The following is a 14,484-nucleotide window of genomic DNA, read 5'->3' on the forward strand; positions in this document are numbered from 1 at the left end:
GGGACCTGGCTCCGCCCCCTAGAGCTCGTGCTGCGATGCGCCGAGCTGCAAACAACCTGCAGGGAGCCGGAGAATCTGGAAGTTTTTTTTAGGCGCACTTTGTGGCGCGAAAAACGGGCGTCCAGGTCGGGACTGCGCCGTTCTAGGCGCGGCCCGAAACTTGGGCCCTATATCCCCACATTTAAAATAAAGAGGAAAAATATTAAATAAACTAATCAAACTCAAAGGGGGTCGGACAGATTACAACCACGCATTTTTAAAGATCCGAGGGAAGAGATAGCAGAGGAATTACTACACATATTTAATAATTCGTTAGAAAAAGGTGTAGTGCCACAGACCGGCAGATAGCTAATACCTATATTTAAGAAGGGAGGTAGAACATGTCCAGGGATTTATAGATCAGTCAGCTTAACATCGGTGGTAGGAAAAATAATGGAATCCCTACTAAAAGAAGAAAATAGAACATCTATAAGCCAAAAATATAATAGTCAGCGTGGATTTCAAAAGGGAAAGTCTTGCTTGACCAACCTCACTGAATTTTTTGAAGAGGTAACAGAGAGTAGATAAGGGTAATGCAGTAAATGTAATGTATCTAGATTTCCTAAAGGCCTTTGAAAAGGTATCACTTAATCGACTAATGAAAAAGGTCAGAGAATGTAGAAACATAGAAAATAGATGCAGGAATAGGCCATTTGAGCCTGCACCACCATTCAATAAGATCATGGCTGATCATACATTTCAGTACCCCATTCCTGCTTTCTCTCCATACCCCTTGATCCCTTTAGCCGTGAGGGCCACATCGAACTCCTTTTTGAATATATCGAACAAACTGGCCTCAACAACTTTCTGTGGTAGAGAATTCCACATGCCCACAACTCTCTGGGTGAAGAAGTTTCTCCTCATCTCGGTCCTAAATGGCTTACCCCTTATCCTTAGACTGTGATCCCTGGTTCTGGACTTCCCTAACATCGGGAACATTCGTCCTACATCTAACCTGTCCACTCCCGTCAGAATTTTATATGTTTCTATGAAATCCCCTCTCATTCTTCTAAATTCCATTGACTACAAGCCTAGTCGATCCAGTCTTTCTTCATATGTCAGTCCTGTCATCTCGGGAATCAGTCTGGTGAACCTTTGCTGCACTCCCTCAATAGCAAGAATGTCCTTCCTCAGATTAGGAGACCAAACCTGTACACAATATTCAAGGTGTGGCCTTACCAAGGCCTGTACAACTGTAGTAAGACCTCCCTGCTCCTATACTCGAATCCTCTCGCTATGAAGGTCAACATGCCATTTGCCTTCTTCACTGCCTGCTGCATCTGTATGCCAATCTTCATTTACTGATGTACCATGACACCCAGGTCTCGTTGCACCTCCCCCTTTACCAATCTGTCACCATTCAGATAATAATCAGTCCTCCTGTTTTACCACCAAAGTGGATAACCTCACATTTATCCACATTATACCGCATCTGCCATGTATTTGCCCACTCACCTAACCTGTCCAAGTCACTCTTAGCATCCTCCTCACAGCTCACACTGCCACCCAGCTTAGTGTCATCTGCAAACTTGGAGATATTGCATTCAATTCCTTCGTCTAAATCATTAATGTATATTGTAAATAGCTGGGGTCCCAGCACTGAACCTTGCGGTACCCCACTAATCACTGCTTGCCATTCTGAAAAGGATCCGTTTATTCCTACTCTCTGCTTCCTGTCTGCCAACCAGTTCTCTATCCAGGTCAGTACATTACCCCCAATACCATGTGCTTTAATTTTGCACACTAATTTCTTGTGTGGGACCTTGTCGAAAGCATTTTGAAAGTCTAAATACACCACATCCGCTGGCTCCCCCTTGTCCATTCTAGTAGTTACATCCTCAAAAAATTGTAGATTTGTCAAGCATGATTTCACTTTCATAAATCCATGCTGACTTGGACCGATCCTGTCACTACTTTCCAAATGTGCTGCTATTTCACCTTTATTAATTGATTCCAACATTTTCCCCACCACCGATGTAAGGCTGACCGGTCTAGAATTTCCTGTTTTCTCGCTCCCTTCATTTTTAAAAAGTGGGGTTACTTTAGCTACCCTCCAGTCCATAGGAACTGATCCAGAGTCAATAGAATGTTGGAAAATGATTACCAATGCATCCATTATTTCTAGGGCCATTTCCTTAAGTACTCTGGGATGGAGACCATCAGGCCCATGGGATTTATTTGCCTTCAATCCCATCAATTTCTCTAACACAATTTGCTGACTAATAAGGATTTCCTTTAGTTCATCCTTCTCGCAAGACCCTCATTTCCCTAGTATTTGTCTGCCATTTCTGTGTTCCCCATTAGGGGACAAGTAGCAGAATGGATAGAAAGCTGGCTTCAAGACAGAACACAGAGAGTAAGGGTAAAGGGTAGTTATAATGTTGTTCACTCTTTATATTAATTTAGACTTTGGAATCAAAAACACAATTTCTAAATTTGGGGATGACACTAAATTGGGGGAGGTAGTCAAGAGGACTGCAACAAATTATAAGATGACATTAATATACTTGCAGAATGGGCATATAATTAGCAAATTAATTTCAACAGATAAATGTGAGGTATAACATTTTGGTGAGAAAAATAAAGAGGTCTCATATCACTTGGAAAAGAAGAATCTAAATGAGGTAGCAGGGCAAAGGGATCTTGGAGTACAAATACACAAATCACAAAGTTGCAACACTGGTTAATAAGGCCACAGAAAAGCAAGCCAAGCACTCGGGTTTATTTCTATAGGGATAGAATTGAAAAGTGGAGAAGTTAGACCACACTTGGGAGTACTGTGTACAATTCTGGTCACCATATTATAGAAAAGATATTGAGGCACTGAAGAGGGTGCAAAAAGATTTACAAGGATGATACTAGAAATCCAATGTTATACATATCAGGAAAGAATGAACAAGCTGGGTCTCTTTTCTCTTGAAAAGAGAAGGCTGAGGGGTGACCTAATAGAGGTCTTTAAAATTATGAAAGGTTTTGATAGAGCAGACAGAGAGTGTGTTTCCACTTATGGGAATAACAAAACTAGAGGCCATCAATACAATTTAGTGATGAAGCGAATTGTATAGATGCATTTAAGGGGAGGCTAGATAAGTAAATGACAGAAGATGAGGAAAGACAGGAGGAAGCTCGAGTGGAGCATAAATGCTGGCATAGACTGGCTGGGCCGAATGGCCTGTTTCTGTGCTGTATATCCCATCATGATATTCTTTATACTGCAGCAACAGCCAATCTTAGTTAGGTATTGAGCAGTGCATCAACATGGTTACTACCCAAAGTCTCCTGAATACTAAGTTTGTTAATGAAAAGCCAACTCGTGTCATCCATTTATTAAACGCATCATCAAACTGTTAACCTTTATGGTTTTTATCCCACCATCAGATATTGGCAGACAAGTGGCTGAAACTACAACAAACATCGGTTCATCAATTTTACTGTAAAATAAACTTGGTCTTAAGTGAGTTTTTGGTGATAAAAATAGTACCCATAAAGTGTAAATAATTGGTCGTCATTTAGTTTGATTGAATCACTCCACTCCACCCCATCCCCTCAGTCTCCTGCGTTTTAGTGATATTCAAAATAGAAACTCTTTTTTTTTTAAATTAATTTTCTCTGAATTTACTCAGGTTTTTTGGGGGTTCAATTTTTACTCATTGGATTTCTCAGTTTTTAGTCCAGTAAAAATCTTGAATGCCAGTTGTGTTTCAAATTGACAAAAAAATTGACTTAACACTTTTCAATTACATACAAATGTAGAAAGTATGAAATTGGCTGCAATTGTTACTCTAATAGACTTTTCCTGTTACACATTAACTGTGAGGGGCTCTGAAATTCCAAAACACATGCTTACCGATGTGCTTAGCTCAAAAATATCCATGATTGAACATGAGGAAGGCATGTAGTTATTGAGACATCAGGGAAAGGGATTTGGTTTATTGATGTACACAAGTTAGCTTTTTGTTTACTTAATTATGAGAGTACATTAATTTACATTGTTAAGTTGCACATTACATGCAACCAGGAGATTCAGTCATTAAGTGCTTTTGTATTTTCTCCAAATTTTAACTTGGATTTTGTATTCCCAGAAACGGCAGTAATACCCAAGGATATAGAAAACCATAGTTCAACTGATGGGGCAGCACGGGCCAGCTCACACTGCAATATGTGTACACACTAAGTCCATGCAGCAGAGCTGGTCTCCAGTCACCTTGGTTAATCCTTGCCACTGGACCAAGACCGAGCTCTGTCAAACCCATGTGGTGGCTGGTGTGCAACAGCAACCACACATTAAAAAAAGTTCACGCACAGGTATCTTCCACCCTTCAACCTGTAGTTCGGGACCTGGAATATCAGGTCCTTCATTGAAACACCTGTGAACCCATCTCTTTTTGGTGTGGAAGCAAATCATCCTCGATACGAGGGACCGCCTAAAAAGACGACAACGAATTTTCCTACGGTCTGCAGGAAAGAATATAAATTAAGTTCCCGACAATTCACACGCAAATTTCAGTTAGCTAACTGCACATATGATGCCAACATTGCTTTTTTGCATGTGCTTGCACCACTTAACTATGATTACAGTGTGAAAAATTATCTCTGCAAACCTGCTGCATCCGAACAGGAAAGTTACAAAGAATTCACCCAGTTTAAATTTGATCATACTAGTTCATCAGCTCTGACTATGTAAACCAATCTGTAAAAATCTCGATTTCCATAGTTACCATACCTCATACGTCGGTCTCTCTCGCACACGTTCCCAGCGTGGCTTCCCAGGAAGGGTCCTAACAAATGGTGCCATTCCCTGGGAGTACAATTTACTTTGCTTATTCATATTCATAATATTTATTTTTATAACTTTATTAGGAACTCCTCCCTTCACACTGAAATAAAACCAGGACCTGAAGATAAGCAAGACAAAAATAAGAGAGTCAATATGTAGCATGAATTCAAGCTTCAGAACATAAATAGAAAATACCTTTACAAAAGCAAAATACTGCGGATGCTGGAATCTGGAATAAAAACAGAAAATGCAGCATTGGTGGAGAGAAAGCAGAGTTAACGTTTCAGGTCGATGACCCTTAGAAGGGTTAACTCTGCTTCCTCTCCACAGATGCTGCCTGACCTGCTGAGATTTCCAGCATTTTCTGTTTTTATTATAGAAAATACCTTTTATGCTTATCAATTCTTTTCATTAGGCTTATTAGACCCAATGAATGTTATAGTATATGAAATATCCTTGAATATAACAGTCTTGCTTTGTTTTTCTTAGGAACATAGGAATTAAACTAGCCAGAAATATAAAATCAGGCATAAGAGCTTCTACAGGTATATAAAAAGGAAGCGAGCAGCTAAAGTAAACATTGGTCACTTAGAGGATGAGACTGGGGAATTAGTAATGGGAAACAGGGAAATGGCAGAGACTTTGAACAAATATTTTGTATCGTTCTTCACGGTAGAATCTCAAAAATTGATAATCAAGGAGCTATTGTGGGGGTGGGGTAGGGGGGGGAATTTAAAACAACCACCATCACTAAAGAAAAAGTAGTAGGCAAACTAATGGGTCTAAAGGTGAACAAATCCACTGGACCTGATGGTCTGCATCCTAGGGTGTTAAAAAAAGTGGCTGTAGAGATAGTTGATGCATTGGTTGTAATCTACCAAAATTCCCTGGATTCTGGAGGTGTCAGCGGATTGGAAATCCACAAATGTAGCACCCCTATTTCAGAAAGAAGGGAGACAGAAAGCAGGAAACTATAGACCAGTTAGCCTAACATCTGTATTTGAGAAAATGCTAGAGTCCATTATTAAGGACTTAGTAGCAGGACATTTAGAAAATCATAATAGTCAATCAGAGTCAGCATGGTTTTATGAAAGGGAAATCACGTTTGACAAATTTGCTGGAGTTCTTTCAGGACGTAACGACACGGTGGATAAAGGGGAACTAATAGATGTCGTGTATTTGGACTTTCAGAAGGCATTCGATAAGGTGCCACATAAAAGATTACTGCACAAAATAAGAGCACACGGGGTTGGGGGTAATATATTGGCATGGATAGGGGATTAGCTAACAGAAAACAGAGAGTCGGAATAAATAGGCCATTTTCAGGTTGGCAAACTGGAACTAGTGGGGTGCCACAGGGATCAGTGCTGGGGCCTCAACTATTTACAATCTATATTAATAACTTGGATGAAGGGACAGAGTGTAACGTAGCCAAATTTGCTGATGATACAAAGATAGGTGGGAAAGCAAGTTGTGAGGAGGACGCAAAGAATCTGCAAAGGGATATAGACAGGCTAAGTGAGCGGGCAAAAATTTGGCAGATGGAGTATAATGTGGGAAAATGTGAGGTTACCCATGCTGGTAGTAAAAATAAAAACGCAAATTATTTTTTTAAATGGGGAGAGATTACAAAATGCTGCAGTACAGAAGGATCTGGGGGTTCTTGTACATGAAACATGTTAGCATGCAGGTGCAGCAAGTAATTAGGAAGGCAAATGGAATGTTGCCCTTTCTTGCAAGGGGGATGGCGTATAAAAGTAAGGAAGTCCTGCTACAACTAAAAAGGGTGTTGGTGAGACTACACCTGGAGTACTGCGTACAGTATTGATCTCCTTATTTGAGGGATATACTTGCATTGGAGGGAGTTCAGAGAATGTTCACGAGGTTGATTCCTGAGATGAAGGGGTTGTCATATGAAGAAAGGTTGAGCCTATACTCATTGGAGTTTAGAAGACTGAGAGGTGACCTTATTGAAATGTGTAAGATTCTGAGGGGGCTTGACAGGGTAGATGCAGAGAGGATGTTTCCTCTCATGGGGGAATCTACAACTAGGGGGCATAGTCTTAGAATAAGGGGTTACCCATTTAAAACGGAAATGAGGAAGAATTTTTTCTCTGAGGGTCGTGAATCTTTGGAATTCTCTACCTGAGAGAGCTGTGGAGGCTGGGTCATTGAATATATTGAAGGTGGAGATAGACAAATTTTTTGAAGGATAAGGGTGTCAAGGGTTATGGGGAGAGGACAGGGAAGTGGATCAGATCAGCCATGATCTTAGTGAATGGCAGAGTCGGCTCAAGGGGCCAGATGGCCTACTCCTATTTCTTCTGTTCTTCTGAATTGCTAGACCAAAAAAGGGCATGATCCATCTAGTTCGTCTTCTACTAGTCTTGTGGTCACAGGATGCAACGATAATGGAGTTGAGGACTAATCAAAGTAATCAATCTCAATCAATTAGTATACAACAGACCCAGACATGACGAGGAAAACCCCAGTGGTGGAGTACTTTGGGAACAACAGGTCCAAAGTCACCTGCTCCTACCAAGCATGCTACACTTAGCATGGGTCATATCTCAATTTATTCATATACTGTATCTTAAAATATTATTTTCTAAAGGAAATCTATCTAATTTGCATCTGAATGAATCAATACTAACTGCTTGCACCATCTCCCAGGGAGCCTGTTCTATTGATTGACCCTCGCTCATTGAAATATTGTTTCTGCAGGTTAGTTTAAAATTTCCCTCACTTCACACGCAAGCTGTAGCCTCCGGTTTTACTGTTCTGGGCAAGGTGAAATAGTTAGTCATAGTTTACACTCTCTGGTTGCATTCTGCTTGCTCTCTCTGTATCCTTGTAATGTCTTTTAGAGAAAGTAAGCAAGCAGCTTATTGCTAACACAAGCACAACTAATTTAGACAAACTTCCTTTCCAATCCATTTACAAAGAATAAGACTTGCATTTATGTAGCTCCTTTCACATCCTATAGATATACCAAAAGGTAATCATGTTTGACAAATTTGCTGGAGTTCTTTGAGGATGTAACGAACAGGGTGGATAAAGGGGAACCAGCGGATGTGGTATATTTGGACTTTCAGAAGGCATTTGACAAGGTGCCACATAAAAGGTTACTGCACAAGATAAAAGTTCATGGGGTTGGGGGTAATATATTAGCATGGATAGAGGATTGGCTAACTAACAGAAAACAGAGAGTAGGGATAAATGGTTCATTCTCGGGTTGGCAATCAGTAACCATTAGGGTGCCGCAGGGATCAGTGCTGGGACCCCAACTATTTACAATCTATATTAACAACTTGGAGGAAGGGAGCGAGTGTAACGTAACCAAGTTTGCTGATGATACAAAGATGGGAGGAAAAGCAATGTGTGAGGAGGACACAAAAAATCTGCAAAAGGACATAGACAGGCTAAGTGAGTGGGCAAAAATTTGGCAGATGGAGTATAATGTTGGAAAGTGTGAGGTCATGCACTTTGGTAGAAAAAAAATCAAAGAGCAAGTTATTATTTAAATGGAGAAAGAGTACAAAGTGTTGCAGTACAGCAGGACTTGGAGGTACTTGTGCATGAAACACAAAAGGATAGTATGCAGGTACAGCAAGTGATCAGGAAGGCCAATGGAAGCTTGGCCTTTATTACAAAGGGGATGGAGTATAAAAGCAGGGAAATCTTGCTACAGTTGTACCTGGTATTGGTGAGGCCACACCTGGAATACTGCCTGCAGTTTTGGTTTCCATATTTACAAAAGGATATACTAACTTTGGAGGCAGTTCAGAGAAGGTTCACAAGGTTGATTCCGGAGATGAGGGGGTCGACTTGAGGAAAGGTTGAGTAGGTTGGGCCTCTACTCATTGGAAATCAGAAGAATGAGAGGTGATCTTATCGAAATGTATAAGATTATGAGGGGGCTTGATGGGGTGGATGCAGAGAGGATGTTTCCACTGATAGGGGAGACTAGAACTAGAGGGCATAATCTTAGAATAAGGGGTCGCCCATTTAAAACTGAGATGGAAAAATTTCTTCTGAGGGTTGTGGATCTGTGGAATTCACTGCGTCAAAGAGCTGTGGCAGCTGGGACAATGAATAAATTTAAGACAGAAATAGACAGTTTCTTAAACTATAAGGAATAAGGGGTTATGGAGAGCAGGCAGGGAAGTGGACCCGAGTCCATGATCGGATCAGCCATGATCGTACTAAATGGCGGAGCAGGCTTGAGGGGCCGTATGGCCTATTGCTGCTCCTATTTCTTATGTTCTTATGTACTTAGATGTGAACAATGACAGACAGCCTGTCCCACACAACATATTCATATAGACACTCTCCACCCCACCCAAAAACAAAGAGATCTCCTAGGAGAAGCAAAACCAGATTAAAAACCCAGGCCAATTTGGGGGAAAATATTCGGGAAGTTCCTCTCCGACCCATCCGTGCAATCAAAACTAGTCCAGATCACTCTGGCTCTGAATTCCCTGCAGCATCTATCTTTTGTAAGAGGTGATCTCTGTCCCAGCCAAAAACAGGTCCAGCTCTCAAGAAAGAATTCAGCGAATCGCATCTACCGCATGAGCCAACAGCCTTGTTCCAGAAAGACACTATTCTCTGGGAAAAGAACCAATTCCTTACATCTAATCTAGATCTGGCCGTATCCAACTTAAAATTGTGACACCTGGTCGTCCTTAATCTATTTAATTAAAGCAAACTGTCACCTGGAATATAATCTATTCCCTCCATCACATGTAGGTACCAACGATATAGGTAAGAAGCAGGAAGAGGTCCTACAAGCTGAATTTAGGGAGCTAGGAGTTAAATTAAAAAGTAGGACCTCAAAGGTAGTAATCTCTGGATTGCTACCAGTGCCACGTGCTAATCAGAGTAGAGGGAGCAGGATAGTTAGAATAAATACGTGGCTTGAGCAGTGGTGCAAGAGGGAGGGATTCAAATTCCTGAGACATTGGAACCAGTTCTGGGGGAAGTGGGACCTGTACAAAAGGGACGGTTTGCACCTGGGCAGGACTGGAACTGATGTCCTGGGGGTAACATTTGCTAATGCAGTTCGGGAGTGTTTAAAATAATATGGCAGGGGGAAGGGAATCTATGCAGCGAGACAGGGCGAAGTAATATGGAGTCAGAAACAGATGGTAGAAAGGTAAAAAGCAATAGTGGAAGGCCGAGTAAACAAAGGCAAGAAACAAAAAGGGCCACACTAAAAGGACAAAGGGTGTTAAAAAAACAAGCCTGAAGGCTTTGTGTCTGAATGCAAGGAGTATCTGTAATAAGGTGGATCAATTAACTGTGCAAATAGATGTTAACAAATATGATGTGATTGGGATTACAGAGACGTGGCTCCAGGATGATCAGGGCTGGGAACTCAACATCCAAGGGTATTCAACATTCAGGAAGGATAGAATAAAAGGAAAAGGAGGTGGGGTAGCATTGCTGGTTAAAGAGGAGATTAATGCAATAGTTAGGAAGGATATTAGCTTGGATGATGTGGAATCTATATGGGTAGAGCTGCAGAACACCAAAGGGCAAAAAACGTCAGTGAGAGTTGTGTACAGACCTCCAAACAGTAGTAGTGATGTTGGGGAGGGCATCAAACAGGAAATTAGGGGTGCATGCAATAAAGGTGCAGCAGTTATCATGGGTGACTTTAATATGCATATAGATTGGGCTAACCAAACTGGAAGCAATACGGTGGAGGAGGATTTCCTGGAGTGCATAAGGGATGGTTTTCTCGACCATTATGTCAAGGAGCCAACTAGGGGGGAGACCATCTTAGACAGGGTGTTGTGTAATGAGAGAGGATTAATTAGCAAGCTTGTTGTGCGAGGCCCCTTGGGAAAAAGTGACCATAATATGGTGGAATTCTACATTAGGATGGAGAATGAAACAGTTAATTCAGAGACCATGGTCCAGAACTTAAAGAAGGGTAACTTTGAAGGTATGAGGCGTGAATTGGCTAGGATAGATTGGCGAGTGATACTTAAGGGGTTGACAGTGGATGGGCAATGGCAGACATTTAGAGACCGCATGGATGAACTACAACAATTGTATATCCCTGTCTGGCGTAAAAATAAAAAAGGGAAGGTGGCTCAACCATGGCTATCAAGGGAAATCAGGGATAGTAAGTGGCATACAAATTGGCCAGAAATAGCAATGAACCCGGGGACTGGGAGAAATTTAGAACTCAGCAGAGGAGGACAAAAGGTTTGATTAGGGCAGGGAAATTAGAGTATGAGAGGAAGCTTGCAGGGAACATTAAAACGGACTGCAAAAGCTTCTATAGATATGTAAAGAGAAAAAGGTTAGTAAAGACAAACGTAGGTCCCCTGCAGTCAGAATCAGGGGAAGTCATAACGGGGAACAAAGAAATGGCAGACCAACTGAACAAGTACTTTGGTCGGTATTCACTAAGGAGGACACAAACAACCTTCTGTATATAAAAGAGGTCAGAGGGTCCAGTAAGGAAGAGGAACTGAGGGAAATCCTTATCAGTCGGGAAATTGTGTTGGGGAAATTGATGGGATTGAAGGCCGATAAATCCCCAGGGCCTGATGGACTGCATCCCAGAGTACTTAAGGAGGTGGCCTTGGAAATAGCGGATGCATTGAGTCATTTTCCAACATTCCATTGACTCTGGATCAGTTCCTATCGAGTGGAGGGTAGCCAATGTAACCCCACTTTTTAAAAAAGGAGGGAGAGAGAAAACAAGGAATTATAGACCGGTCAGCCTGACATCGGTAGTGGGTAAAATGATGGAATCAATTATTAAGGATGTCATAGCAGCGCATTTGGAAAGAGGTGACTTGATAGGTCCAAGTCAGCATGGAGTTGTGAAAGGGAAATCATGCTTGACAAATCTTGAGAATTTTTTTGTGGATGTTTCCAGTAGAGTGGACAAGGGAGAACCAGTTGATGTGGTGTATTTGGACTTTCAGAAGGCTTTTGACAAGGTCCCACACAAGAGATTAATGTGCAAAGTTAAAACACATGGGATTGGGGGTAGTATGCTGACGTGGATTGAGAACTGGTTGGCAGACAGGAAGCAAAGAGTAGGAGTAAATGGGTACTTTTCAGAATGGCAGGCAGTGACTAGTGGGGTACCGCAAGGTTCTGTGCTGGGGCCCCAGCTGTTTACATTGTACATTAATGATTTAGACGAGGGGATTAAATGTAGTATCTCCAAATTTGCAGATGACACTAAGTTGGGTGGCAGTGTGAGCTGCGAGGAGGATGCTATGAGGCTGCAGAGTGACTTGGATAGGTTAGGTGAGTGGGCAAATGCATGGCAGATGAAGTATAATGTGGATAAATGTGAGGTTATCCACTTTGGTGGTAAAAACAGAGAGACAGACTATTATCTGAATGGTGACAGATTGGTAAAAGGGGGAGGTGCAACGAGACCTGGTTGTCATGGTACATCAGTCATTGAAGGTTGGCATGCAGGTACAGCAGGCGGTTAAGAAGGCAAATGGCATGTTGGCCTTCATAGCGAGGGGATTTGAGTACAGGGGCAGGGAAGTGTTATTACAGTTGTACAGGGCCTTGGTGAGGCCACACCTGGAGTATTGTGTACAGTTTTGGTCTCCTAACGTGAGGAAGGACATTCTTGCTATTGAGGGAGTGCAGCGAAGGTTCACCAGACTGATTCCCGGGATGGCAGGACTGACATATCAAGAAAGACTGGATCAACTGGGCTTGTATTCACTGGAGTTCAGAAGAATGAGAGGGGATCTCATAGAAACGTTTAAAATTCTGATGGGTTTAGACAGGTTAGATGCAGGAAGAATGTTCCCAATGTTGGGGAAGTCCAGAACCAGGGGTCACAGTCTAAGGATAAGGGGTAAGCCATTTAGGACCATGATGAGGAGAAACCTCTTCACCCAGAGAGTGGTGAACCTGTGAAATTCTCAACCACAGAAAGTTGTTGAGGCCAATTCACTAAATATATTCAAAAAGGAGTTAGATGTAGTCCTTACTACTAGGGGGATCAAAGGGTATGGCGAGAAAGCAGGAATGGGGTACTGAAGTTGCATGTTCAGCCATGAACTCATTGAATGGCGGTGGAGGCTCGAAGGGCCAAATGGCCTACTCCTGCGCCTATTTTCTATGTTTCTATCACCTTATATACCTCGATCAAATGACCACTAAAATCTGCGATTCTCTAAATTGTAGAGTCCCAATTCTTATAGTCTATCTTGATAACGAAGATGCTTTAGAAAGGGAATTAGTATGGTAGTCCTCCTCTAACATTTCCAAAGCCTCAATATCACCGCCGATGTGAGGAGACCAAAAGTGAACATAGTATTCCAAGTGAGGTCTGACCACGATCTTGTACAAGGACAAAATAGTATGCCTTGTCTTATAATCAATTGTCCTATGAATGCACCCCAACATCCTGTTCACTCTAGCTATCGCTTTATGGAATTTCTCATGAACCTTTAGAGATCTATGCACTAGAATACCCAGATCTCTTTCTTTCTCCACCTTCTTTAATGCTTTTCCTTGAAGGGTGTGCCTATGAGGACCATTCGCCCTGCCCACATACATAACACTACACTTTTCTAAATTAAAACATATGACAGTCAAGAGCCCAATCTCCCAACATATCAAGATCTGACTGAAACCGTTGAGCAAATTTGAAGATTGCACCCCTTACACCTATATCTCGATCATTAATAAAAATAGTAAAGAGCAATGGTCCAAAAACTGGTCCCTACGGGACAATACTGGTGACCTGTATGCAAGAAAAATCCAAATTGATCTACAACTACTTTCTGCCTATGTCCATTCAGCCAGTTCTCAATTCAACTCAATGCATTACCACTAATATCAGACGCTTCGATCCCATACCTCTTGTCCCATACCTTTCACAGCCATAGTCACAAATGTAGCAAGAACAGCAACAAATTTGTGAACATCAAAGTCCCCAAAAAGGAAATAAGATGAATAACCAGTTACTGTTTTTGGCAGTGTTGCTTGAATGATAAATGTGGGCCAGGACACTGGGATAACTCTTCTTCCAGCAGTGCCACAACTCTTTTACGTCCATCTAAATATGAAGATGGGGGCTAAGTTTAAGGTTTTATTCAAAAGCTGGAACCTCCACCAAGGCAGTACTTCCTCAATACAGTATTGAAGGTTTATTGTGTGTTAGAGTAGAGAGTGAACCAATAGCCTTCTGACTAAGAGGCAAGACTGCTACCACTGAGCCAAGCTGACACCTAATTCAGGAAAAATAGTAAGACCAAAGTGTTAGCTGCCCTAGAACTAGACAAAATGAGAAGATAAATTTATCCATCGAGTTGAGTGACCCAAACTTAATTGAACAAAGATTCCATATTTCAGCATCACGTATGAGTTTTGATAAGTAATTTTGATTACGTTAATTTAACAATTTGAAGAAAACAAAGCCAACTTTGTGGAAAGTTGTGCAATAATTAGATAATATAGCATCATCATTTAATAGAAGTTATGCATTAGATGAAGGCACCCAAGTACATTTGATTCCAAACAAAGTACTGAACAGGATAACAAGATCAGCTAACTTGTAATGTCTCTGCCATTCTTCAAGTGAGAGTAGCCTTCACACAAAGCTTGCCTCCTTCTTCTCACCCATGATCTTATTAGGACCATCCCCCATGTCGCGCCTTGCT

General features: G+C 41.6%; 1 protein-coding gene across 3 annotated transcripts in view; it reads right to left on the bottom strand.

Annotated features, from left to right (window-relative positions):
• Positions 1-14,484, bottom strand: part of agbl5 (AGBL carboxypeptidase 5) — a 209,381-nt gene that overhangs the window by 146,153 nt on the left and 48,744 nt on the right. For all 3 annotated transcript variants that reach the window (XM_070885111.1, XM_070885110.1, XM_070885109.1), the window contains one exon: positions 4,763-4,934. In XM_070885111.1, coding sequence (XP_070741212.1) covers positions 4,763-4,934 — 172 coding nt within the window. The remainder of the gene's footprint in view (positions 1-4,762; positions 4,935-14,484) is intronic.

Source organism: Pristiophorus japonicus, chromosome 7 (genome assembly GCF_044704955.1).
Source record: "Pristiophorus japonicus isolate sPriJap1 chromosome 7, sPriJap1.hap1, whole genome shotgun sequence".
Lineage (NCBI taxonomy): Eukaryota > Metazoa > Chordata > Chondrichthyes > Pristiophoridae > Pristiophorus > Pristiophorus japonicus.